Source organism: Anser anser (genome assembly GCF_964211835.1).
Source record: "Anser anser genome assembly, chromosome: 2".
Lineage (NCBI taxonomy): Eukaryota > Metazoa > Chordata > Aves > Anseriformes > Anatidae > Anser > Anser anser.
The window spans coordinates 94,432,285-94,457,339 of record NC_139721.1 but is presented as its reverse complement, the minus strand read 5'-3'; the positions used below and the strand labels follow the sequence as shown (position 1 = coordinate 94,457,339).

The 25,055-nt window shown below is 42.1% G+C and overlaps 1 protein-coding gene across 1 annotated transcript in view; it reads left to right on the top strand.

Moving 5' to 3' along the window:
- TMC2 (transmembrane channel like 2) overlaps window positions 1-25,055 on the top strand; it is a gene marked incomplete at its 5' end in the record, with an annotated part of 49,050 nt that overhangs the window by 9,389 nt on the left and 14,606 nt on the right. The window contains 11 exons of the mRNA XM_083827014.1: window positions 6,199-6,246; window positions 8,222-8,534; window positions 9,275-9,427; window positions 10,690-10,780; window positions 11,710-11,791; window positions 12,082-12,188; window positions 14,243-14,341; window positions 18,977-19,119; window positions 20,061-20,208; window positions 22,559-22,747; window positions 24,479-24,658. Of these exons, the coding sequence (XP_083683140.1) occupies window positions 6,199-6,246; window positions 8,222-8,534; window positions 9,275-9,427; window positions 10,690-10,780; window positions 11,710-11,791; window positions 12,082-12,188; window positions 14,243-14,341; window positions 18,977-19,119; window positions 20,061-20,208; window positions 22,559-22,747; window positions 24,479-24,658 (1,553 nt within the window). The remainder of the gene's footprint in view (window positions 1-6,198; window positions 6,247-8,221; window positions 8,535-9,274; window positions 9,428-10,689; window positions 10,781-11,709; window positions 11,792-12,081; window positions 12,189-14,242; window positions 14,342-18,976; window positions 19,120-20,060; window positions 20,209-22,558; window positions 22,748-24,478; window positions 24,659-25,055) is intronic.

The window sequence follows — 25,055 nt, the reverse complement described above, 5'->3', positions numbered from 1 at the left end:
TCTGAGCCCTACATTGCAGGCTTTTTGAGTACCTCCTGCAAAGCGGAGGGGCCATACTGGAATTTCTCCTCCAGAACAGAGACGAGCAGATGTATAAGGTAGGAAGGAAGCCCAAGATAAATGTTCCTCCCCAAGAAACCTCTTACTCCAGAATTCATGGAATAAAATTGCTTTCTTTCCAGTTTTTCACATATGTTCTCTAAACAAGAATTTTCCTTATAGAAATCCTTTATGATGAAATCATTCTCCACTTAAATCTTGCATGAGTATGTTGACCTTAGTTTCATGCTTTAGGAGACAGGCAAGAAATTTCTGTTATTTTAATAATTCCACTGTTTTCTTGTCCTTGAAAACTTCATGACAATATTCACTTTTGGACTTCATTAATGCTTCTGAAAGAAAATGGAAAAACCTTTGTGCAGAAAAAGTGTGGGAGATGGGTAGGGCTTTCTGTCTCAGGTAGAAATCAAAGCGGTTGTCCAGCACCACCGCTACCAAAAACCTACATGCTGTGTTTGGAGAGCACTTAAAGGCATGTGCTCTTGTGGATTCAGGACAATTTCAAGCACAGGCTTAACCTGAGACATGGAGTTGGTGATGACAACTGTGAGTGGTCAGACACGGGCTTGTGTTTTGCCCTAGGCTGGGGCGTTAATAACTGTGGTGTTTCCCATGAAGCTGCTGGTAAAGTAGTGCTCTGTCTTCACACAGCTGGGCAATATAAGCATCATTTCAAGAAACCAAGAACAATAATTTATTGCTGGCTTCTACACAGTAAGAAGTAGAAGATTGAGGGCTGTATCCTGTGATTGATCTGAAGCTTGAAGATATCTGTCCAGCATGACACAGCTCCAGGACCTACCAGTGCACATCCTCACCTTTTTTTTTTTTATTATTGCTTCAATTCTCCATGACAGGCCACCTGAATTAGCAGCCCTCTGGCAGTAATTGTTCTTTAGCTAAAATACAGACCAACTGCATGTTCAGAGCTTGCTGTGATCCTTCCCAGGAAAATCTCAGTTATGCCTTCAGGCATGAGGTGAGGAAAAGCCAAAAATAGAACACTGTGAAATAATAACAAGAAAGAAATTGAAAAAGTGATGGCTTTGAGGCTCTCAAGTTGATGTTGATGGTTTATGGCTCTGTTGAAAGTTGATGGCTCTGAGGACCTTGTGCTCCCCACCTTGGCTTGAGATTATTCAGATAAAGGTTATTTCCATGGGTAAAAGCACGAGGTGGCAAGACACTGAGCTGAACATCCCAAACACCATAAGATTAGTCTCACACATGTTCTTTCAGTGCGACCAAATGGTCCCTGAAAGTAGCTAATGCCCATGGTGCATAAACAGCATAGGATGTATGTTTGGCACCTCCAGCCACAGTCCAGGCCAACCATTCTGCTTGGGAGACAGACGACTTCTTTAAATTTTCAGAGACTGCAAAAAGCTGAGAAATTTCTTTGCCAGATTATGTTAAATTAATGAAACTGTTACCCACATATTTACAGCAAATGCTGCTGATGACTCCTTACATTCTGAGCATTTCCCTGATGCCTTAACTGAGGTCACTCCAGACTCCTATACCAAAGTCCAGAGCAACATTGCAGCATTGCAGGGATTGTGTGAGAGCGAGGATGACCTCTGCACAGCTCAGGTTTAACATGTAGCCTAGGCTGCATTTCCATGCTTCAGTCTGAATTTGTTTTGCAAAATAAAATGCATATTTTGGTCAACAAATTGGATCACAACTGTGCCCGATCCAATTTTATCGAGCATGTCTGAGAGACCCTGGAAAACACGATTATTTTCCTTCCCAAAAGTATGTAGCTTTCTTTAACCATCAGTCCCACAGAAGTGAGTCAGTTCTGGGAAGTGATCTCTAAGTTTAAATGTCTGTCTCAGATATAACATTAGAGTTGGCTCTGACAATTCTCAACTTTTAGGCTCTGATCAAAATATCCACACACAGCTCAGGTATTACTGTTATTACTGAAAAACCTTCTCAAGTCAAGATTATTTATAGATGAGATGAATATTAAATACATGTAATCCATGGATTAATTAGCTAAAGCCCTATATTAATAAGAAAGCAAGCAAGCAAGAAACACTATCTCATTAAGCATTTAGGAGCATGTTGTATGTGCCTCCTGGATTCAGTTACCCTCTCTCCATAACACAACTGCTTTTTATTTAACACTTGGAGGTGTGTGAGAAGTCTAACGTCCTTGTATGCTTGAAACTGCCAAATTATGTAGCATTAGTCACCGATGTGAGGAGAAACAAACTAAATAGTATAGGACCAGAAAATTAGTGCTAGAACTCCATAAATTGCTCATGCTACGCATAAAATGCTGAAATTTACATAAGTAATAGCTGGATTCATGATTGTGCATTACTTATTCATACCTTGTGTGGAATAACTCTGAGGTAACAGACTAATCCATTAATCCCACTTCATCTGTAATCCTAAGAAATCATAAAACCTGCAAGACACTTTACCCTCTTAGGAAAATCAAACTCATAGCTGAGGATGATAATATTTGATGCTGAAGTCTGGCACTGTTTCCCCACTGTACAGGTACGTGAGCCCAGGTCAGTCCTAAGCAGAGCTGTTTCAGGATCTGTTTGATGCATGGAAGGTCCTCCTGTGCGACCTCTCTCAGAACACAGATGTCTTGTTGCTCTCTCAGGCCTGCCATGATGGGTGTTTGTTGCAATGTTTTTGTATATATTTCCTTTAATGAAGCAACCTTCAAAGAAAGAGGAGCACCAAAAGGGCATGAAACAAAGTGTATTTTTCCAACTTCACATACAGCATTTTTGTAGACTATCTCAGCTTTTTTTTTTATGAGTAGTTCAGCTTTATACATAAACAGTATTTTTTTTTCACTCTTCCTGTTTTTGACCAACATTCTTTGCTGTCCAGCCTACCTGAAATGCACTACAAATGCCACACATGGAAAGTAGCACAGAGGTACAGGAAGATCTCCTTCAGCTTGATTCTGGGGTAAAACTACAGATCTCTAAGCACATATCAAAAACCACATCAAACCTTACCCTTTCAAGGTTCCCCAGGCTCACCTGCCCAGCCTGTCTTCTGCATCCCACTATCTGGCACTGCCTGGTCTTCCTCTGCCTCTCCTCCCAAGGATATGTGTCATGAGGGTCAAAGACCTTGAGGTTTTTTTATCATTCTCATGTGGCTGTAGATCAGGTGTAGGTGGACCGCTGCTTCTGGAGGAGGAAGGCAACACCAGCTGGAGTGGTTATTTTGTTTACACTGATGTGAGACTCTCAGGCAAAGGAGACTGATGTATAATATAATACACCAAATCTGAAAAACAATGTTGGGATCTCACCTTACCGGCAAACATTCAGTCAGACATCTTAATAATCCTTTTTATTAGGACATAATTACCCACCATTATGCACCTCCCTCTTCTTCACATGAGCAAGCCCGATGAAGTTGGCAGTGTGAAAGATAATGATCCTTCCTTATAAAAAAGGGAGAATGCTGACACCAAAACTCTAAGAGTGCTGTTTGGTTATGGTCAACTTTGCTATGTTTGACATTGTAGGTGCAGTGAACGGAAAGCAACATCAACAGAGAGCTTATTGCAAATAAATTGAGCAACTAAACAGCCATGTTCATGCATTTCCTCACATTAAATACAGCTAATATTTGTGCTCTTTCCTGTACTCTGGGATCCCTCATTAACACCCTCTATCTAACACACCTCTATGGTGTGGTGGGATCTCATCCTCTGTGCAGTGAGGGGCACAATGTGAGGGCCACAGATTTCCTCTGGGTTTGTTGTGCCCAATACGCCTATAACTGCCATGAAAACATTGCAACCTTGCCATCACATCTGTGAGCTGGAGTACAGATTATAACATCAGAGGGCAGGCATTTTGGCTCAGCACAGGAGGCAGCAGTATTACCTGGCCATGTATTTGCATGTGTTAGCAGCTGTTCTGGGGGGCACCGTGTTTCACAGGAATGGCTATGCAGATCTCAAAGACACAGTGAACCACAGTAAAATGTTTCTGCAGTCTGTAACACCTTCCAAAAATCATGTAACCAGTATCTGTGGGGATGCAAAGTCACAGAAGTACTCCTGTAGCCCATGGTTGCCCCATTTCAGATGAATGATGAATAACTGCCCACATGGCAGGGTAGAAACCAGGACACTCAAGTCACTCCTTCCTGAAGCATTTTGAATACCTCCAGCAATGAGATGCCCACATGAACATACCTTGAGAATGTAAGCAGCAGCTAGGTGCACCTTGCTGAAGAAGTAGGGTGCCCTAAAACAGAAGCAGCACCAGCACCAGAGCAGTCCTGCAGGATTGTGATGTGCACCTGCACCCCTTTCATCTCTTAATCTGAACGGAGCAGTTGGTTCTCCAGAAACGTGATTTTCAGTTAACAAGGGAAATGAAGTTCCCTTTAGAAAACAGATGATTAGGTCTGAGCCCTGAGGCATTTGAAGTGGTTTGCAGAATACCTGGTGCAGTAGCCTCCAGCAGCTGCAAGTTGGCCTGGAGCAGTATTAATTCAATGGTCCAGTGATCACATCTGCAAACACTTTTCAGCCTACTGCAACAACAGGTAGGGTTACAGGTGAAACTTGTTCACTGGGAAGACCTTCAAACACTTCAGCCCCAGTCAGACTCATAGGTGTGGGGAAGCATGGTGGAAATGCCCTGTGTAATGAACTTGTAGGGTCAGGGCAGTTAATAATGTATGGACACATACATTATAAATTATAAATAATATATATATAATTAAAATTATAATGCATTATGTATTTAGCTCAGGCTAAACTGAGCTGAAGTCAAAGGTAGATCAAGCAATCCATGGGATCAGGCTTAAAATACTCAGAAGGTGTCTGTGGACCAAAATTCAGCAAAAAAAGGATCCCCCATCTAGGCTGGCACCTGCCAGAAACCCAGTGTTGGGGATGCATCGATTTGAGTGAAAGCTAAAGCTGTTGCTGAATCCTTCTCCTGAGGCCAGCCGCTGGGGCAGACACTGTGGATTTTAAACCAGAGATAATTCAGACAAACCTATCACCACTGGAGGCTCAGCCCATCGAAAGACACAAGCTGCAGGATGCAACACAATACTTTGCGGTACAAAAGGACCTTCCAAATGAGGGTCTCGCATTAATTAATTAAGCCTCGGAGCACCTAGAAGGAAAATCTATCCCATTTTACCAGCAAGCACAATGAGTCTGCAGAGGTCACACAGAGCAGAAGGAGGGAAAGAAAAAGAGAGGCCAGCATCCTGAGTGCTGGCTCCTTACTGCCTCTATTTGTTCCTGAGACCCCTACAGAGGACACGGGTGGAGGACAACAAGACTGCCAAGAGGCACCACACTAAGATGTTTACTGAGGTGCAAGAGAGGGACTAACACGGCTACAGAGATTGAGGCAGGTCAGTAAAGAATATGGCATTAAGACAGCTGAAGTCTGCAGCCCTATGCTTATGTCAGAACCAGACGTGACTTGTGTCTGTGTTTCATACGATACTGCCAAGCATCCACCATGGGGCTTTCCTTCATGTTTAAATCATGAAATGCAACATAACGCCGACAGCTGCCTTTCACAGGGAGAGGGAAGAAGAAGGGAAAGCATTTGGGTGGGCTGAGGCAGAGCTGTGTTCCTCTCTGCCTTCCCTGCCCGCATGGCTTACATGCAGGAGCCCAGCCACAGCTGGACGTGCCTGTCTGCCCACAATGCTGAGAGAAGGAGCACGTGGATGCTGTAAGAGAGAGTAACCTGCTTATGATCAAGGTGCACAGCAGCTTTGGTATCCATGCAAAAGACAGAGGCTGTCATGGGGAAGAAAAAGAAATGCACGTTACAGGTCATCATGGAAGATGGTTGGTATCACTGTGAGGTCATTTCAGTTCAGATGCTGCCACACACTTAGCAAAATGTCTCAGGACTTCCCAAGCGCACCATGTTTCATCTTTCAAAGACTGTGCAATTTCTGTTTGCTCATGCAAGGAATTTTTGTCTATTTGCTAAACTAAAAGGAATATTAAGAGCATCACTGTAGGAAAAGAATATAATGTGTAATCAATAAGGGATGTTCTGCCAAGCTCAGCTTGCGCTTAAGGATCCGCTGTGTAAAGCATCATGTGTAAATCCCAGCAACAAGTGCAATTACTCTTCATTCTTTGTCTTGCAGCTGGAATAGAGATTGATGGACAAGTCGAGAGTGACACACAGAGTGAAGGTAATGTAGAGATTAAACAATATGGTCTTGTTTTAAATCCAGGAGGTGATGTCTTTCCTTTTTCTCTCTGGGTTTTGACATGCTCTACAATGGGAACCATTTTGTGAGCTACTTGTAAGCACACAGATTTTTCCCTTGAGGTTTGATTTATGATAGCGATATGTAAAACACCAAGCTTAAGCAGCCTGCCCCTCTTCATCCATGCTCCTAGCGTGGGAGGCTGCTGTAGCCCTTGTCCCTCTACAGCCACCCCAAGTATAACAGGTATTCCAGTAAAGCATCACCCTGTGAATGCTTTGTATTGTGCCGAGGTCCTGTTTGCTTTCCCTGCAATGCATGCTGCTATAATGCACTGGTGTCTTGATTAACCCTGACCACAAGAAGATAAAAATGAAAATGGATTGAGGACAGCCTAATAAGGAGAAATAGCTAAGGGGTAGGATTATACCACTAAATAGAGATAGCTAAGACTTATGATTGTAACAACACTGGGTAGATGATACGAGTGTCTAGACAACTGAAAAAATGGTTCACAACCATGTCTGTACGGTCTATACTATCCATAAAATGTGAGAAAGTAATTAGCAAAATGACTATGATTTTTTTTTAAATATATCCACCTTTCCCATACAGGAAAAGAAGGAAATAAGATAAAAGTAATAGATGAATGCTCCACATTTACCCTAGTATTTGATAGGTTGCAAATTAAAACTGTTATGGCTGGCTGCACAAAATGAACATTTTCTCAAAGACTGTAGTTGGTCCTTTGATCTAGATCACTATCTGAAATTCAGCTGAGATGGAACATTACATAGTAAGTGAAACCTACCTAATGGATCTCAAGAAATGAGTTGAAAAGTTCTTTCTCATTCCCAAAGACAAGTATGATTACCATCTCCTTCTATTTTTCCTGACTAGCAAGCAAAAACTATTTGCTTGTTATTAACTTCTATCTTTTAATGAAAAGAAAAATACAAATACTAAAATCCTCTTTGCTTCCATTTTCTTCTACTCTTAGGCTGTTCATCTTTGCCTATGAATCCTACTCCAGCACAATTTCCTTCTTCCATTGTAATTTCTTCAACCCTAGGAAAAAAAATCCATGCCAAAACTACAAACTTCATTTTTCATGAGAACCCTATATTCATCAGTCAAATTTTGGACAATTAGAAGTGAAGAGAACCTGAAAAACTTTACTATTATTTTTAATGTACTTGGTGGCAAAAGGGATGGAGGGGCTTGGAGTTTTTAGAATGTTATTTTCCCCTTTTCCATGATATTCTGCAATAAAAAGCATGTTGTATTTCAATCCTTTAAGCTGGAGACGCTTCTTAACCTGGACAAATGAGTTTCTTATTTGCAATGCCAGTGAGAATAAAATGTGTATCAAAGATTACCCGTTTTTCTTTTCCTTGTGTGGATATAGACCTTCTTATAGAAGGCAAAATAGAGAAGCAAAACCTGGTGCTGCCTAAGCACTACCTTTTCTATATATAAATAGAAGACCTCCGTAGCAAGTTTAAAGAAGTAAAGAGCTTTCAAGGACATTGCAACAAGCAGCACATTGCATGCTGTTTAACTGACTGCAGTTTCTGTTTCTGCTGCTCTGGAGTGTTTACAGGTCAGGAAGATACCTGTTTATGCTCTCTGCTGGATGGGCTTTTGCTTTTGTAACTAAGCTCCGATTTTCTCATAGTTACACATCAGCTGCTGATGTGATAAAATGGGCCTTGCTGTCTTAAATAGTTGCATACCAAAGTGCTGTATTTGGCTCTTGGGCAGGGCATAATGCAAAACCCGCTGAGGTCAACAGGAATCTGCTCATTGACTTCCCTCAGGTTTGCAGCAGGCATCCTGCTGGCACTTTTCTAATGAATCCTTATTGTGCCAATCCAATATGGAAAGCTAAGTGTTTTCCAAAGTGTTTTTGTTTGTTTGTTCGTTTTGGTTTTTTGTTTTTAATCCCTTGCAGAAGATGAAGGAAAGGAGAAGATATCTAAGAAACAGCCCCGCAGGGAAACTGTCAGAGCAGGTAGACTTGAAAGAAAAAAGCCACAGAGAGACAAAGAAGATGAAAGCAAAGAGGAAGAAAATTGTCCCCGACAAAACAGAGCTTCTAGGAGAAAAAAACATCAAAAGAAAAATGGTGATGGAAAAAACGCAGAAGTAAAAGAGAGAGACAAAAAGGCTTCTACTAAAGATCAGAAGAATTCAGAAAATAAAGAAAAGAAAACAAATAAAAAACAAAAGGAGGGGGAGAACAAACAGAAGAAAGACAGGAAAAACAGGTAATTTGATGATCCTTTTAGTGTGCTAGATGACAGACGTGCAGCTGTATGGACACGCCATGAGTTTGTGGTGTATGGGTCAGAACTACAAAACTAGTAGCCTACAAATATATTACTGCTCTTCCAAAAAAATACAAGGGCAAAAAACATTAACTTAAATTGCCATGCAATCGAACTCTTTCCAAAGTTTTCTTTCATTACTGTTTCTCAGCCCAAATGCTTCAGATCCAGGCACGTTCTCCAGGTTGGTCTATAGAAATGTTAAAGTTAAAAGGAATCTGTCACTTTTTCAAGCCTCATCCTTGTTAAATCTTGTCCCAGGCATGAAAAACATTTCTCCAGAGCCAGTTGTTGCACTAGGCAGCGCTTCTATATCTGTAACATGGTCCAAAGCACTATGTCAGTTGAGTTATGGTGGAATGCAATCAGCTCTTGATCAACCATGCTGGTGGGTGCTGCATGCTCAGGGGGCACTGCCCCTCAGTTTATCCTGCTCCATGAGATCTGGAGATTTCAGTATACAAACACCCAAAGGCCTTCCCATGAAGCTGGCCACTCTTTCCTCCAGACAGTGGTCCCCATGGGATACAGACTGTCACTTGCAGGCCAGCTGATGGTTCTGCACATTGCCCCAGGACGCATGGGAGCCAGAGTAAACATGACCACCCCACCCATGAGAACTTCCCTATAACTCCTGTGAGTTTTTCAATTTTGTGCTGTTAATTTTATGTCTCTCACAGTACTTCCTCTGAGTCTTCCAACTCATTTGATGAGGAATCGCTGTCAGAGGAAGAGCTTGCGATGCTGATGGAGCAGGTAGAGCAAAGGAAAAAACTGATTTCCACCATGAGGAACAAGCCCTGGCGAATGGTGAAGAAGCTCTCAGTGCTCAGGTACCAGGAACCTTCACTCCTGGAGTCTTCACCAGCTGTAGCTGCACTTTGCCTTTCCTAGAAACTACATTTTTTGCTGCTGTTACCGTAACACCTCAGCCTCAGAAAAAGTGACCAGCTGAACCTGGCCAGCCTGTTTGGGCTCAGAGGATCAGAGTTAAAATGTGGAATTTGATTTTCAGTCTCTGTAACCAGAGAACAGACAAGGTGCAAATCTGTTCAACTGATATCCACTACCATGTCATTCTACACTTGTATTTAAAACCAAGTGACTCACTTCTGTCAGTCTACTTGTTAAAGCAAACTCTGTGCCCTGCTTTGCTTATTCATACCCATTGCTAGACGGAAATCAAAGCAGCAAGGTGCCGTATTACTTCAGACTTCCTGAGAAGGTGTTGCTTGGAAAAAAATAGTGTATTATTTGCAAAGGTTTGTGGATCAAAGATAACTTTGCTGCTCACAGGCCAACAGGGAAGGGCTCATCACAAACCATTCAAGGCAAATCCCAGATCTTTGGTTAAAAACCATATGAAACCTCCTTTATCCCAAGAACAATTTCAACTTCAAAAATAGCATTGTAAGGTGCATACAGCCCCCTATGGATGTGGGTGATGTCCCCACTCTGCTTTTGCCAAATGGCTGCTCAGAGGTGCCATAATAGGACTGTGAAGGTGGACAGTCCCTGTGTGCCTCTGCTACTCTTTTACACCCTGAAGACCAATACCTGCTCTATCTTCCCTTAGCATCAGGAGCCTTGAACACCCCAACGTATTTCTAAAAATCTGATTGTAGCTCTGTACAGGAAAACTGCATTAAAGCAGCATTTCTGTCTCACAGGTACACTATGAGCCTGAGATCATTACAAATAAAATTTTATGACCCTCAGATTCTGGAGTTCTGCAATAAAAGGAAAAAGAGCAAAGCAATATTATTTCTGACATATTTTCCCTTTGGGGTAGGACCAGGGTGAAAATTCTACCTAGTATCACGTACCTCTGTCCTTTCTTGTTATCCCTGGACCACTGCAATCATTACTACCTTCTAAGGAACCTAAATGAAATTGTTTCTATGGAGTTGTTTGTTGGAAGGAAATTCTGCATCTTCTTGGAGTTTGTTTCGCTAGAAAGTATCATTTTCTTCTTGACCAATGCATGAGGGGAGAGAAATTATCATAGTCATGCTGGGTTCAAAGAAGCAGAGGTGTAAAGCTAAAGAGCCCCTTCGTTTTTTCAGTAATCCATGCTTGTTTATTTTCCAACTAGGGAGGCACAAGCTTTTGTTGAGAAGTTTGAAGGAGCCCTGGGAAAAGGGAAAGGCAAAAAGCTGTATGCATATAAGATGATGATGGCAAAAGTAAGTACAGAAATGACAGCAGAGAAAAGCATGGAAACTGTTTATTTATTCAGCATACTTTTGGTAGATTATTAACTCATAGGAGGCAAAAGGAATACTAGGATGTCAGGATAAAACTTGCTGTCCATGTTCAAAAAAATACTAGCCAGCTTCAATTCTATGATGATTATTGAAAGAGCAGAGGGAAATTTCCCCCTATCTTAATCTCATTGTCACCTTCCCTGGAGTAAGGAGGGATTTGGTTGAACAGCAAAAAGCACAGCTTTCTGGTTGTGATCTCCAGAAACCTTGAAGTGTGAGACAACGTACCCCTAAAGACACGAGAGGCCATGCCTCTTGCACTGCCCTATGGACTCCTGTAAAATATCATCCTCCCAGTTAATGATGAGATGACGGGGGGGGGCATTGATGGTGTTTTAAGACTGAGGTTGGTTACCAAGTTGCATGTTGTCATGGAGGTTATATTGAGAAGTGAAAACCAGAGCCAGACCTGAGCTGATGCAATCAATGGGAATTTAGATGCTGGTCTGATAAGGAAGGATCCAAGCTCTGTACTTTATCATATTAAATTTTGTTTTAAAGAGTTATTTCTGCATCAATTCTTTCAGTCCAGAGCTAGGCTGAATTTTCCACCCTTCTATAACATGGTAAAATCATAGGACAACTGTAGTTTTCTAAAAGCCTGGGAAGGGATAAATTCAGATAATGAATGTGAACGCCTGGGGGATGAGGGGCTTTGGAGATGAAGGTAGTTTCTGAAACAGTCCAAAAGATCAGACCCAGATCTAGACCAGAGATTTTGATTTGGTCTTCAGGGCTTTCCACCCACTTCTAGCAGTGCTGCCAAACCTTGGCATGAGGAAGCCCTACAGAAAAAGCAGCCTCGCGCTTCGCACCTCTGTACTCACAGCCATGTTGTCTTGTTTCAGAAATGGGTGAAATTTAAGAGAGACTTTGACAATTTTAAAACCCAGTGCATACCCTGGGAGATGAAGATAAAAGAAGTGGAAAGTAAGTGGAAGTTTCTCCATGCCATGTGACAGCAGTGAGACATTTTTTAAGGCAGTTTTGCATTCATTCAAACCGTGCTCCAGTTCCCCCGGTCCCTGTTCACCCCAGGCACCAGTGACACACAAGAAGCACATACACCAGTCTTTGGCATCTCCACCAGCAGTGGGGACAGTTGGGAGGGTCTTCAGCAATATATGAGGGAAGATCTATGGGGTATATGGGTCTAGGTCTTGCTGAGGACAGCTTAGCCACCCCCAAACTCCTAACCATTAAGTATCTTCTGCTTTAAGGTCACTTTGGCTCCTCAGTTGCTTCCTACTTCATATTTCTGCGATGGATGTACGGTGTAAATCTTGTCCTTTTTGGTTTAATATTTGGACTGGTTATAATTCCAGAGGTAAGTGCTTAATCCTCTCTGTAATATCATACCCACTGCTTAACATGAATGTGAGACTGTTGGCTCAAATAAGAATTTGTAACTGGCAGTGCTTTAGAAAAATGAAATGTGTAGGGATGATTGCTTACAAAGAACAACTTACAAGGATGTTACTGAGACAGGAGCAAAAGTTGCATTGAAATCAGTAGACCTAAAAGGCTGCTGAAGATCCTGCCCATCCAACAGCTCACATAGGAACTCAGAGACCTTAGCATGAAGCTATTTTCCTGTTTCAACTAAAGTGAAAAACACAACCTAGGTACAGGTTCATGTCCGTAAGTGCCATAAGAAATGGACTGTGCTCTTAAACAGATTAAGAAAACCCCAATGACATTATGGGACATTTCCAAATGTTTTATTCACCTCTCTGCATTTTATGAATCACAGTGAAGATAATGAAGTAGGCTCATATATAACTTCCTACATAATTATGAAGGACCAGAGCCATCAGCTGCAATGCAATCCTCACCAGATTTGACGAGTCCAGCTTTGACAAACATGTCATTGCATGAGCTTTCACAGGCTCAAGGATAAGGTCACACTGGAAAAACTGCCAAGGTTTCTGATGGATAGTACCAATGCCAACATCCCACCTTGGGCTCAGGAGCCCATTTGGGCCCTACAAGGGCCATGGCCTCAGATCAATGAGCATAGGAGATTCTTGAAAAGGAACCATCCAGAGAAGTAACAAATGGTGTCCCAAGCACTTTGCCAAATAATGTTTTTTTGGGAAGCATCCCTTTTCTGTATTTCTAGTTCAGATGATTCACAAGGATGAGTTGTATTTTTAGTTTTTGCATTTCTCGCTGTACTTGGAGAAGGAAAAGGATTTAATAGCTAACTTTATATGGTCATTTATTGAATAATTTTTTAATGTAGCCATTATACCTCTGGCTAAATTACTCTGTACAGTCTTTAAAGGCTGTGTAATACACAGACAGTGGCATCTGTTCTGTTCAACACAGATTTTTATGGAGCAAAAATGCAGCATAGAGTCTCTCCTGAGGACCATGCTTTTGTTCTCCTTGATGGGGTTGTTCACACTACCAAAAGCAAAAGCTCTGTTTCCTCCCAGAATGAAGAGATGTAGCCATTAGCACTGAAAAATACAAATGGGGTTTGTGTGTTGTTTTTTGTTTTGTTTTGTTTTGTTTTTGCGAACTATGTGTATGGTAGAGGACTAAGAAGCTTTATATAATTTGTTTTTAATGTATGCATAATGTTACTCATTGCTACTGAGCTGTTACAATATGGAGAGTAGCTAGGCAATAAACATTTAGTCACAAATGATTTTGAAATTAATGGGATAGCCCTAAAAATAAGTGATAGATGATATGCTAGGACCTTTCTAGGCTAGGAATGCTGACATATTTTGGTATGGACACCAGAGTCTGCTGGTAAATATGTTATTAACTCTCCATAGCCCTTGACATTCTCTGTGTGGACTTCAGTAGCTGTGGGACTTGCTGCAAGGACTGCTGTGCATGGTGTCATCAGGAGAGTCTGTGCTATGAAAACTATTCTTTATGTCACTATGTCATATGCTTCTTACCCAAACCTAACTGCCCTTCACCTCACCTTGAGACCATTTTTCAATTCAAGACTGTATAATACAGAATCTACTGCAAGCTTAACCCAGTGCTCTTGACTTCTCTCAAAGAGTCCTGAATAAATAGATAAAACTAATCCCTTTATTGCATTAGACCCATGAAATTCAGACAAAGAAGCCTCTTGCTAAACCAAGGACATTTAAACTGGAGCTGTTCATGGAGGGATCTAATTCATTAGCAAAATATTTCCTGTTTAATGGATGTTACCAAGGAAAGGGAACTCCTCTAGTTATTCAGGTGAAATTAATTCTCAATATTTTACACTGCTGTTCAGGTACTAAGAAATAAAATACATATTAAAAATCAACCAAAAGCAACTCACTAAGGAAGAAAAACAACAAACAAACAAACAAAAACTACAGTGTGTTATACTACACATACATCTCTCTTATTAATGCTCACCAGATCCTGATGGGAATGCCATATGGGAGCATGCCAAGAAAAACTGTACCCCGGGCTGAACAAGCAACAGCTATGGATTTTTCTGTTCTTTGGGATTTTGAAGTAAGTACAGGGGTGTTAATCATAAGAGATTAGTAGATCAGTTTAATACATGATAAAACCCTTCAGAATTTAGTGAAGCTACAGGGATGAATTTGTCCTGAGGTAAACCAACAATGAACCTTTTTCTTCTAGAAGATGAAGAGATGCCCGCACCCATGAGTGCCACAGTGCAGATGCCATAGTGCAGATCCCCAGAGATTCCTGGCCAAAATAGCATATGTGTATTAAGACACATGCATATGGATTTGAATCCTTCCATCTACAAATGTGCTTCCTGGCATATCTCATATGTGTTTGTATACACACGTGTATATTTCTTGCTTTATCAGGAACAAAACAAATGCACTTTTAGTCTAAATGGGATGTGTCACATCCCAACACAGAGCTGGCTAACACCACCCAAAAATGTGCTTTCTGGGGTTAATGAGGTGCAATGGGGCAAAATAAAATCCACTAAGGCCAGTGGAGTTGCACAGCTCCATGCTGAGGGAAGTCAAAGCAGATTTAGGAACCCCATGCCCTTTTATCTACACAATAATTTTACTAATGAAACACCAGAGTTGATGTTACATTTTTGCATGAGCATTAATAGAAGCCAGTGACAATGTAAATTGCCCAGTTGTGAGCTTGGTGCAACTTACTTACACCACTTTCACAGAGTTGCCCTGTGAAGTCAGGCAAAAAAAATATCTTTTTCCAAGGAAAAAGTGCCCAAAAAACATATTTCTGCTTTATCTTTAGCTTGCATAGAACAAATATTGCATCTGTATCAACTCACTTTCATAAATGTAGAATTTTATCCTGAAAAACCAAAGTCTTTAGTACAAACAAGAGCCATTTGACTTTCAACTGAAAAGGCAACCACAATGAAGAAGAAAAACAAGAGCTGCTCCAACCCAGCAAGCCAGAAAGGAAATGCAAGCAGCACTCCTGGTTGGTAGGCAGGGAACATCTTCCCATACCACAGAGTTTGCTCACAGCCTTGGGAAGAGAATTATCCTCTCACTCCTACCATCCCCATGGGCCAGGCATGAAGGGATGCTGCTGCAGGCAATATCTTGGGATCTGAGTTTCAAAGCTGCTGCTAATAGAAACAACTATGAAATGGTTGTTGGTGCTGGCCCACACATTGCATGTATGGGACCCAGTCCTTCTGTAATAAAAACCATCACAACTTCGTTTGTTAAAACAAACAAATTAACAAGCTAATGTAAACCAGACAATTTAAACTAGTTTATTAGCAAAGCTTCAAGTACTGATGCACCAAGAAAGCTGACAGGGACAGACTTATGTTCACCACCATTTTCTGATGAGGAACCCATTATCACAGAATCACAGAATCATCTAGGTTGGAAGAGACCTCCAAGATCACATAGTCCAACCTCTAACCTAACACCAACAAGTCCTCCACTAAATCATATCACTAAGTGCTACATCTAAACGTCTTTTAAAGACCTCCAGGGACGGTGACTCAACCACTTCCCTGGGCAGCCCATTCCAATGTCTAACAACCCTTTCAGTAAAGAAGTTCTTCTTAATATCCAACCTAAACCTCCCCTGGCGCAACTTTAGCCCATTCCCCCTCATCCTGTCACCAGGCACGTGGGAGAATAGATCAAACCCCACCTCGCTACAGCCTCCTTTAAGGTACCTATAGAGAGCGACAAGGTCGCCCCTGAGCCTCCTCTTCTCCAGGCTGAACAATCCCAGCTCCCTCAGCCGCTGCTCGTAAGGCTTGTTCTCCAGACCCCTCACCAGCTTTCTTGCCCTTCTCTGGACTCACTCGAGCACCTCCAAGTCCTTCTTGTAGTGAGGGGCCCAAAACTGAACACAGTACTCGAGGTGTGGGCTCACCAGAGCCGAGTAAAGGGGGACAATCACTTCCCTAGTCCTGCTGGCCACACTTTCTTATACAAGCCAGGATGCTGTTGGCCTTCTTGCCCACCTGAGCACACTGCTGGCTCATATTCAGCTGACTATCAACCAGTACTCCCAGGTCCTTCTCTGCCAGGCAGCTTTCTAACCTCTCATCATCCATCCTGTAGCACTGCTTGGGGTTGTTGTGCCCCAGGTGCAGGACCCGGCACTTGTTGAACTTCATACAGTTGGCCTCAGCCCATTCGTCCAGCCTCTCCAGATCCTCCTGCAGAGCCTTCCTACCCTCGAGCAGATTGACACACGCACCTAACTTGGTGTCATCTGCAAACTTACGGAGGGTGCACTCGATCCCCTCATCCAGATCATCGATAAAGATATTAAAGAGAATTGGTCCTAGTACTGAGCCCTGGGGGACTCCACTAGTGACCAGCCTCCAACTGGATTTAACTCCATTCACCATGACTCTTTGGGCCCGACTACCCAGCCAGTTTCTAACCCAACAAAGCATATGCCAGTCCAAGCCAAGAGCAGCCAGTTTCTTGAGGAGAATGTTGTGGGAAACGGTGTCAAAAGCCTTACTGAAGTCAAGGTAAACCACATCCACAGCCTTTCCCTCATCCACTAAGCGCGTCATTTTGTCATATAAGGAGATAAGGTTTGTGAAGCAGGACCTGCCTTTCAAACCCATGCTGACTGGGCCTGATCACCTGGTTGCCGTGCAAGTGCCGCGTGATGACACTCAAGATAATCTGCTCCATTATGTTTCCTTCTCCCAGCCTTTTCACCTGCTTGTCAGAATCCAAATTCACCAGAGTCAGGGGTCAACTAGCAACACTTCAAATAAGTTTGTAGCGAACAAAAACTTCATCTGACCAACATGATGGAAGAATACATGAAGCATCATTTTAATTAACACCTCCCTACCTAAAAAACAAGCAAAACAGCAACCAACAACAACAAAAACCAAACAGGTGTTTTGCTGAACCACAGCTGTAGGTTTTCTCTAGTAGAAAATAAACCACGCACATCACATTCACATCAGTAAAGAAGTTTTCTTTTTGCTGAGGCTGTGCCATCATATCAAAGACTAGCTACCAGCACCTGCCAGTCTCCTTCCTTTGGCTTGGTAAATAAACCTACATCACCCTTTCTTCATCAAGAGCTTGATCCTGTGGGTCTCTCTGCCAAACAATGCCAGCCGCCCACCTGGCAAGCTTGTGAAACAATATCCAGCTATGGGGCAACAACTTAAAACTGCCTTCTGCAGCCAGAAGATGTTGAATAAAGCCCTTCACAGAGGCTTGTCCTTTGAAAATGAATGGATGTCCAGTGTGCTCCACAGGAGAGGTGCAGTGGGGAACATATTTCAGAGCAGGGGTAAAACAATGAGGCAATACTGTGAGCCTGAAAAATACATTTTAAGAGAGAGGAGTCAGGGGAAAAGCATGCTTTGACAGAAAGGAGGTCACATCACAGATTCCTAGAGGAGCAGAAAGGAATAAATCTCACTTGGATACCAGACACCATGCTTCACAAATGGAGTTTAAAGAGTATACTGGATGATGTGCAGAGAAAAACTAATTTTTTGATGTGCAGAGAAAAACTAATTTTTCAGTCCCCACAATTTGATGAATCAAAAAGATGAAAGTTTGGGATTCCAATCTGAGAAAAAAATGTCACTAGTGCCCTCCAGAAACATAATCTTTATGTTTTATGAGGCTTTTTTTTCATTGCGGTTACCCAGTACGTGCTACAAATAACATGCTCCAAACCCCAAGCCAATGCGTTCTGGGTCTGCAAGCCACAGGCTTGCTGCATTTCCCCAAGTTGCAGCCTGCAGCACCGGAAGAAAAACACGCAAAACTATCCTGTACCTGTGGCACTGTGCTTTGTGCAGGACAGATGTGCAGCTGATGTTGCACCCTAGGATGTCCCTAAACTAGACCCAGTGCACAGCCTTTGATATGGTTTTCAAGTGATGTCTCAACTTTGTCTTTTTCCAAAACCTTGATTGGAAGGGAGCTCACTCAACTATCATGGGCAGACTGATTAACTACACTTAACTTATGAGCTGAAAGGCACAATATACAATGATACACATCAACCTGGATGAGGTAAGAGAAAAATAGAGAGATCAGGTTAGGAGAACTGCATGCTTGCTGAATGCCCCACAGTTTGCAAGTAAAAAATAGGTCTACTTGAGACAACGTAGCTGTTGTTGTCTGAGCTCTGTTTTTCACAGAAATGTGAAAATACTTTGTGAATACTTTGATTTTAGTCTTTAGTTATATTTGCTCTGCAGGTAGTAGCCAGTAAAAGGAGCTAAATCCACAGGGTACCAAGCATCAACTGCATCTTAGCTGATTGGAAAAGTTTCATATCATGGTGGGAAGCCCCTTTACTACAGCATTCCTATCATGAGTGTTTGATACTGACTTAGAGAAGTAGGTGGGCTAAGTCACAAAGAACAATAAGAGGTTTTTTCTGGTAAGGATGAAACAGTGATAGACAAAAAATTGCATTTTAGTTTTGAGCCAGTATCTTCTGACACAATCCCCTTCTTCCCTCTTGTAAAAGGATAAGTGCATTGATGGCTTTCAAAAATGACAAGGCAGCAAATGGCTCAGAGTGAGACGCTAAAATAATTGCCAAGATGATTTTCCTTGTTTAAAATTTTCAGTTTTCACCAGAAACCTTTTTCCTACAGAGGAACAGCCAAATGGCTTACACAAAGGTTTGTGTTTGCTTTTCCTCTAGGGGTACATCAAGTACTCAGCACTCTTCTATGGCTACTACAACAACCAGCGGACCATTGGCTGGTTGAAATATAGGCTACCAATGGCATATTTCATGGTTGGGATCAGTGTGTTTGGCTACAGTCTGATGGTTGTTATAAGATCGTAAGTAAGGCCAGTGTCTCCTAGCTGGGTTCCCAAATCTGGGTTCCCTCCTTCATGTGAACATGAAGGAGGATTTTACCCGCAGTAGGTTTCAAAGCTTCCTTTTCACATGCTTTCACTGAAAAAAAAAAAGTTGTGGAAAGCCAGTGTGAGCCCCACAGCTATCATGTCACACTGTGAAGACAGTCTGCAAAGCCAAAAATAAAACTCCCTGTCTCACTCTGGAGGCCACACCATGCAGAGGTTATCCTTCCCTTACAAGAAAGGATAAGCCAATGTATTTGTATTGCTATCGAAACAGACTATTGCTATGCAGCAGAAAGAACCTCTTGAGTCTTTGACTGGAGTAGGGCATGGGGATTTACTGTGTTTTTACCACGAAAAGGCAGCATCTGTTGTCTCATACAAGGATTTCAGGGATCAAATAACAGAGAGGAAACAACAGAAGCCGTATCTGCTCCTGTGCTGATTAACAAGAATAATCCTTTTCCTCTCCTTGCATGATTTGCTGCAAGCTCTTTCACTCCAACATTGTGCAGCTACCAAAAATATCACTAAAATGTTGTGTTGCAATGACTGTACTGGACAGCACCAGTGCTTTTTGACTAAATTTAACTACCTAAAGTTAGCCATTATCATTTACTCTACCCTAGGGCCCAGAAACACTGTAAATAGTCTTTCATCATGCACAAGGTAGTGGAAGCAATCCCTTGCCTGCTTTCATCATCTATTCTAGTTTTTCTATACATTATGGGTTTTATTACAAGGCCTGTATAGCCCTGACAGTCACACCCAAGCCCCATGAAAGACCACCCTGCTTTCCTTCCTCACCCACCAGCTGCCCCAGCAAAGCTCAAGTGCGGTGGCTCTGTGAAACAGGATGTGTGGTGGCTCTGTGAAACACTTGGCCTGACCTTGTCACTGTGCATGCCCTTACACAGGATGGCACGCAATGCCAATCAGAGTACAGCAGATGGGGACGATGACAACTTCATTTTCAGCTGGAAAATGTTCACAAGCTGGGACTACCTCATTGGCAACCCAGAGACTGCAGACAACAAGTTCGCATCCATCACCACCGGCTTCAAGGTAACCCCTAACTGGCATTTCTCTGCTTCTGGGGATGCTCCCAGCACCTTCCATGGCATAGGGTTAACAGGACATCTGGGTATCTGTACAAGATCTCTCAGAATGAACAGGGTATGACACTGAATCACAGCAGTTCTAGCTCCAATGCCCTGGGTCACCCCAAGCCCCTTTTTAGGATTTGGAAAACCAGATGAGTATTGTTTTCCTCTGGAGCACTAAGTGGGAAAAAACAGCTGCTGTGGTCATGTGAGAACCTAACCATCTCCATCACTTCGCCATCATATGTTTCTCCTCGGCACCAGGCAGAATAGAAACTGTGGGAACCCAATGCCATTGCACGCCCAATGTTTGGGGCAGCAGGAGCAGCAGAGGGGACAGGCGGGATACAAGCCACCCTGCAGCATGAAGCCAAGGCCATATGCACAGGGGGCCACCATGTCCTCATTCCTCTTCTCCCATCACCCCTGAGTTCAGGGCAAGTTTCTGCCCAGAGCCATCCTCCTCCTGGGGCACTGTTTTCTCTGTGACTCGAAGCACAAGAGAAGGCAACAGCTTCACAGGCTGGCAATTTCTACAGCTTTCCCCTCCAAAATATCTTGTCTCTTCTGTTCCTTTGTCCCAGTCATGACCACATCTCATCCACAAAAGCTAAAGCCCTCTTGAAGACTCAGTAAAACTGTCCTGGATTTCTTGTAACATCCCAGATCCCAGGGCTGTGTCACAGAGCCTGTTGTCCACACCACAAAGCCCACACCTCAGTCTCTCTGAACACAGTAGGTTTAAGCTTCCCATTTGGAGCCTATCTTAAAATTTCAGCAAAGAAGTTGAGGAATTTCTTCATTTCCATTTCAATGTCCACAAGCTTTCTGTGACCCACCACAGCTGCTGTCCGCACTACCGAAAAGTTTGTTCTTCCAAGATAATTTCACTGCTTAGCTGATTACACACATGTAAGTATGGGGGCAATACATACCTACAGAAACAGACAAAGCTTACCCGCTATTAAAGTTATGTTGCATACTATGAGAAATCCTATCTCCAGCATGCTGGAAGAATACAAAATGATTCCACTAATATCAGTGGATAATAACAGATTTGTACTTATTTAATCAGAAATTCTGGACTAACCTAACCTCAGAGAAGATCAAAGAAAACAACTCTAAGACAATTTAATAGATTTTTTTCTTTCTTTTGGAAGCCAAGTAGAAACAAAATGTGGAGGACAGTGAGGATATCTCCAATGAAAACCAGAAACCAAAAGCAGACAAAAAAAATATGTAAAATATTTTTCTGTCAAAAAATTTGCTCTTAAAGCCTACTTTCAAAGGGCTTTATTTTTTTTTTAATTAACAAAGTTTGTAAAAAACAAAACAGTTTTATCTGAAACTGAAAAAAAAAAAAGATCCAAAACTATTTTTGGTTAACAGAAATTTCTATGTAATGTTCTGCCTCTGGGTTACTAGGAGCTCCATTAACCAAAAACTGTTTCAAAAATTAAAAAATTACAAATAAAAAATAAAGAAAATACTCAACAAATTGGACTGAGTTTTGTGATTATAAAACACATATAAAGCAAGGCCAAATATATTGAGCATCTGCTGAAGGAGGGAAGAACTTTTCCAACAATAGCTCGCCCCACACTTTTTTTTACATATTCATACCAGATTGGGTAAGGAAAAAGCAATACATAAAAGAGCCGCCACTCAGCATGTAGCTGCTCGATCTGAAAAGTAACTTCATCCAGTTTAACCTTGTTCAGAGCTAACACTTCATGTAAAATCCCAGAGAAAGGGGACTTAATAGCAGTATTGCACACAGATAAAACCAGAAGGATCTTTGCTAAAATGCACAAACCAATTTTTGGACTGTAAAAGAGCTAAGGCTTGGGATACTGAGCAGGAATTAGCCACAGGAAAAAATTACACATGGAGTAAAGAAAAAGCCTAACAGCTGCGGATTTCAAAGGCTTGATCAGTTTTCTTTTTTGTGAAGATGAGTTGCAATAGGTGACCTGATGACGGTGTGCAACCACCTGTCCAGCAGCTAGCAGTGACATCCAAAAAGCCTTGCAACCCAGCTGCAGACTTGGCTGGGAGATATTTTATTTTAGAGCCTCATTCCCCCACCTTATTCCCGTGGGATGTGGCAGGCTGTCTGCCACTTCGTGCCTTCCAGGCAAAATGAGATGTCTTCATGGAGTTTTGTTTGAGCTTAACGCAAAGTACCATGTTCAATATAGCCATCATAGCTCAGAATTACATTTTATAACGTAGAAAACTATCCGATGTTGCCTTAGGCTCAGTGCTACAACTTACTTGCTCCAATTCTGTGAGTATCTCTGTTTTTTCAGGAATCTATCGTGGATGAGCAAGAAAGCAACAAAGATGAGAACATCCACCTGAGGAGGTTCCTGCGGGTCCTGGCCAATGTCCTCATCATATGCTGCTTGTGTGGGAGTGGCTACCTCATTTACTTTGTGGTGAAACGCTCCCAGACATTTTCCAAAATGCAAAATGTTGGGTGGTATGAAAGAAATGAGGTATGGAAACTTTCCTTCCAGTTTTCTGATGTAATAACTTTCCTTGCACATCAGCATAATCATTGCCACAGCCTGAAGATGGCATCCAAAGAAGAGGGATTCCCCACCATGTTCAAAAGTCCCTCTGTAACTTTGTACTTGTGTTAGCCAGGAATCACACTGGTCTCACTGAGAGTTTTCAGGGCAAATTAACAGCTCCTGTAGGCAGGGGAAAATGCTCTCACAATAAATTGCATTAAGAGTCAATGGGCCTTCAGTACTTACATCACCATTTTTTAAAGCATCAACTTCAAGTTATATATTAATGCTCAAATATTATGTTGTACTAGAAAGCTGAGTGTTGAAAATGTCCATTGTAAGACACGAAGTTAAACTCAGATCTTTTTCATTCCTTCTGAGTAATGGGAATAAGATTTCACAATCAGCAGAAAAATGTCAGTTGTCAAAAATATTTGTCTTATTTTGGAATGAACTGTTCAAACTCGAAGCTCTCCCCACGCTCACACAAAATTGTTTCTATCTATTGAAAGGCTTAATTTCAATGTATACTCCATTACCATGTATCTAAATATCAAAGGCAACTCAAATTCAAACTTATGCATTTTCGTAATTCCATCAGAAAACATCAGCAAAACAGCTCACAAAATGCTTTGATTTATTTAGTTAACTTTTCCCAAAGGGAAAACAAACAAACAAACAAACAAAAAAAAAGTCTCGCAACTGAGACTTTCCTGGTAATAACTTAAGATCTGCATATACACAATTCTGGGTACTGTTCCTCTTTCTGGAAACAAAAGTAAGAAACAAGAGACCCATGAGTCAGAACCTGCCGGTGGCTGTCCAGACACAGTCCTCTGCAGGCCAACAGGCACTAGATGGCTGTAAAAAGAAGATAGTGTTTGCAAACCATGCCTGACCTAATGCTGACACATCAATGATCTCATTGACCACAGCAACCCAATACTTTGCCCCATACAGAAGAATAAATATGAGATGGGGACATATTTTCTTGGGCTGCAACACTGAGTCCTTGATGCGTTTCCATTCACATCCATAATTGCCTATTGCAAAAGGACATGCCAAATATGGCAAATAAACGTTAGCATTGACTAATTACTTTTTAAGACAAGTCTTTTGCTTCCTCTAAAACTAAAATAACAAATGAGGAGCTGATGCAGGCAATAGTATGAGTGACTTGAAGAAACTAAATATGCATGAGCTTGGACTGACAGGGAATACACTCTGCAGAGCTCATCCCTTTGAGATAATAACAAAAGTCCTCTTGCAGGAGCAAGCCCTGCAGTCCAGCCCTGCAGCCTGTTGCTGTGCTGCCAGCACACTAAGCCAAGGAGCTGAGCTCATTTTGGCTCCCTCCTAATCATAAAACCTTCAAGAATCTCCAGCCAGTTGCCGACAGGTTGCTGGCAGCTCGTGCTCTACTCCACATGTCCCTTGGTCCAAACCTTATTACTGTAATTGGCCTCTGTTAGCAGGGAGGAGCAGAAACTAATTTGGTGGCACACTATTACATAACACAACTTTCTCTCCATTATGTGCTGCTTCCACTTCTGCTGCCCTGCTCTAGTGGAAAGTCATTTGCTGATATTAAAGAGATTTGTTAGCTTGCCCCCCGTTGAAAGGGGTCATCGTGCACACTTAATTTTGGTCACAACTCACAGTAAGGTAGTCTCTGTTGTTGCTGTTAGCAGTAGCCTTTTCCTTGTTTGGCAGGTTGAAATTGTGATGTCCTTGCTGGGCATGTTTTGCCCCCCCTTGTTTGAAACCATCGCTGCACTCGAAAATTACCATCCGCGTATCGGGCTGAAGTGGCAGCTGGGACGCATCTTTGCCCTCTTCTTGGGGAACCTCTACACATTCCTGTTGGCCTTGATGGATGACGTCAATGAAAAAGTAAGGGCTGAGTTGAAAAGCTAAGTGCACTAGCATTTTTTGGAGCCAAGGGTGAGTGCAGCACATCTCCATGGCTACCAGGGGCAATCCCACACTTTGCAGCAAGTGCCCCCCACCCCTCCCCAGTGCTCTCAAGCATTTTAAGCATCAAGCTGTCCCAGAGTGAGGTTGAGATGGATTTTGGGAACAGAGCTCCCTGCTGCTGAGCAGAGGTCAGGGACTCAAGAAAGAACTCCTAGATCTGTCTATTATTGTCATCTAAAATCACAGAATATTAGGGTATTTTTTTTTCCATCTGACACTATTTGCAATTTCTATTAATGCAGACCCCAAGGATGTGATTTATATTCCTTTTCCCCTGCCCTCCCCACTTTAGCATTATCCTGGTAGTATGCAG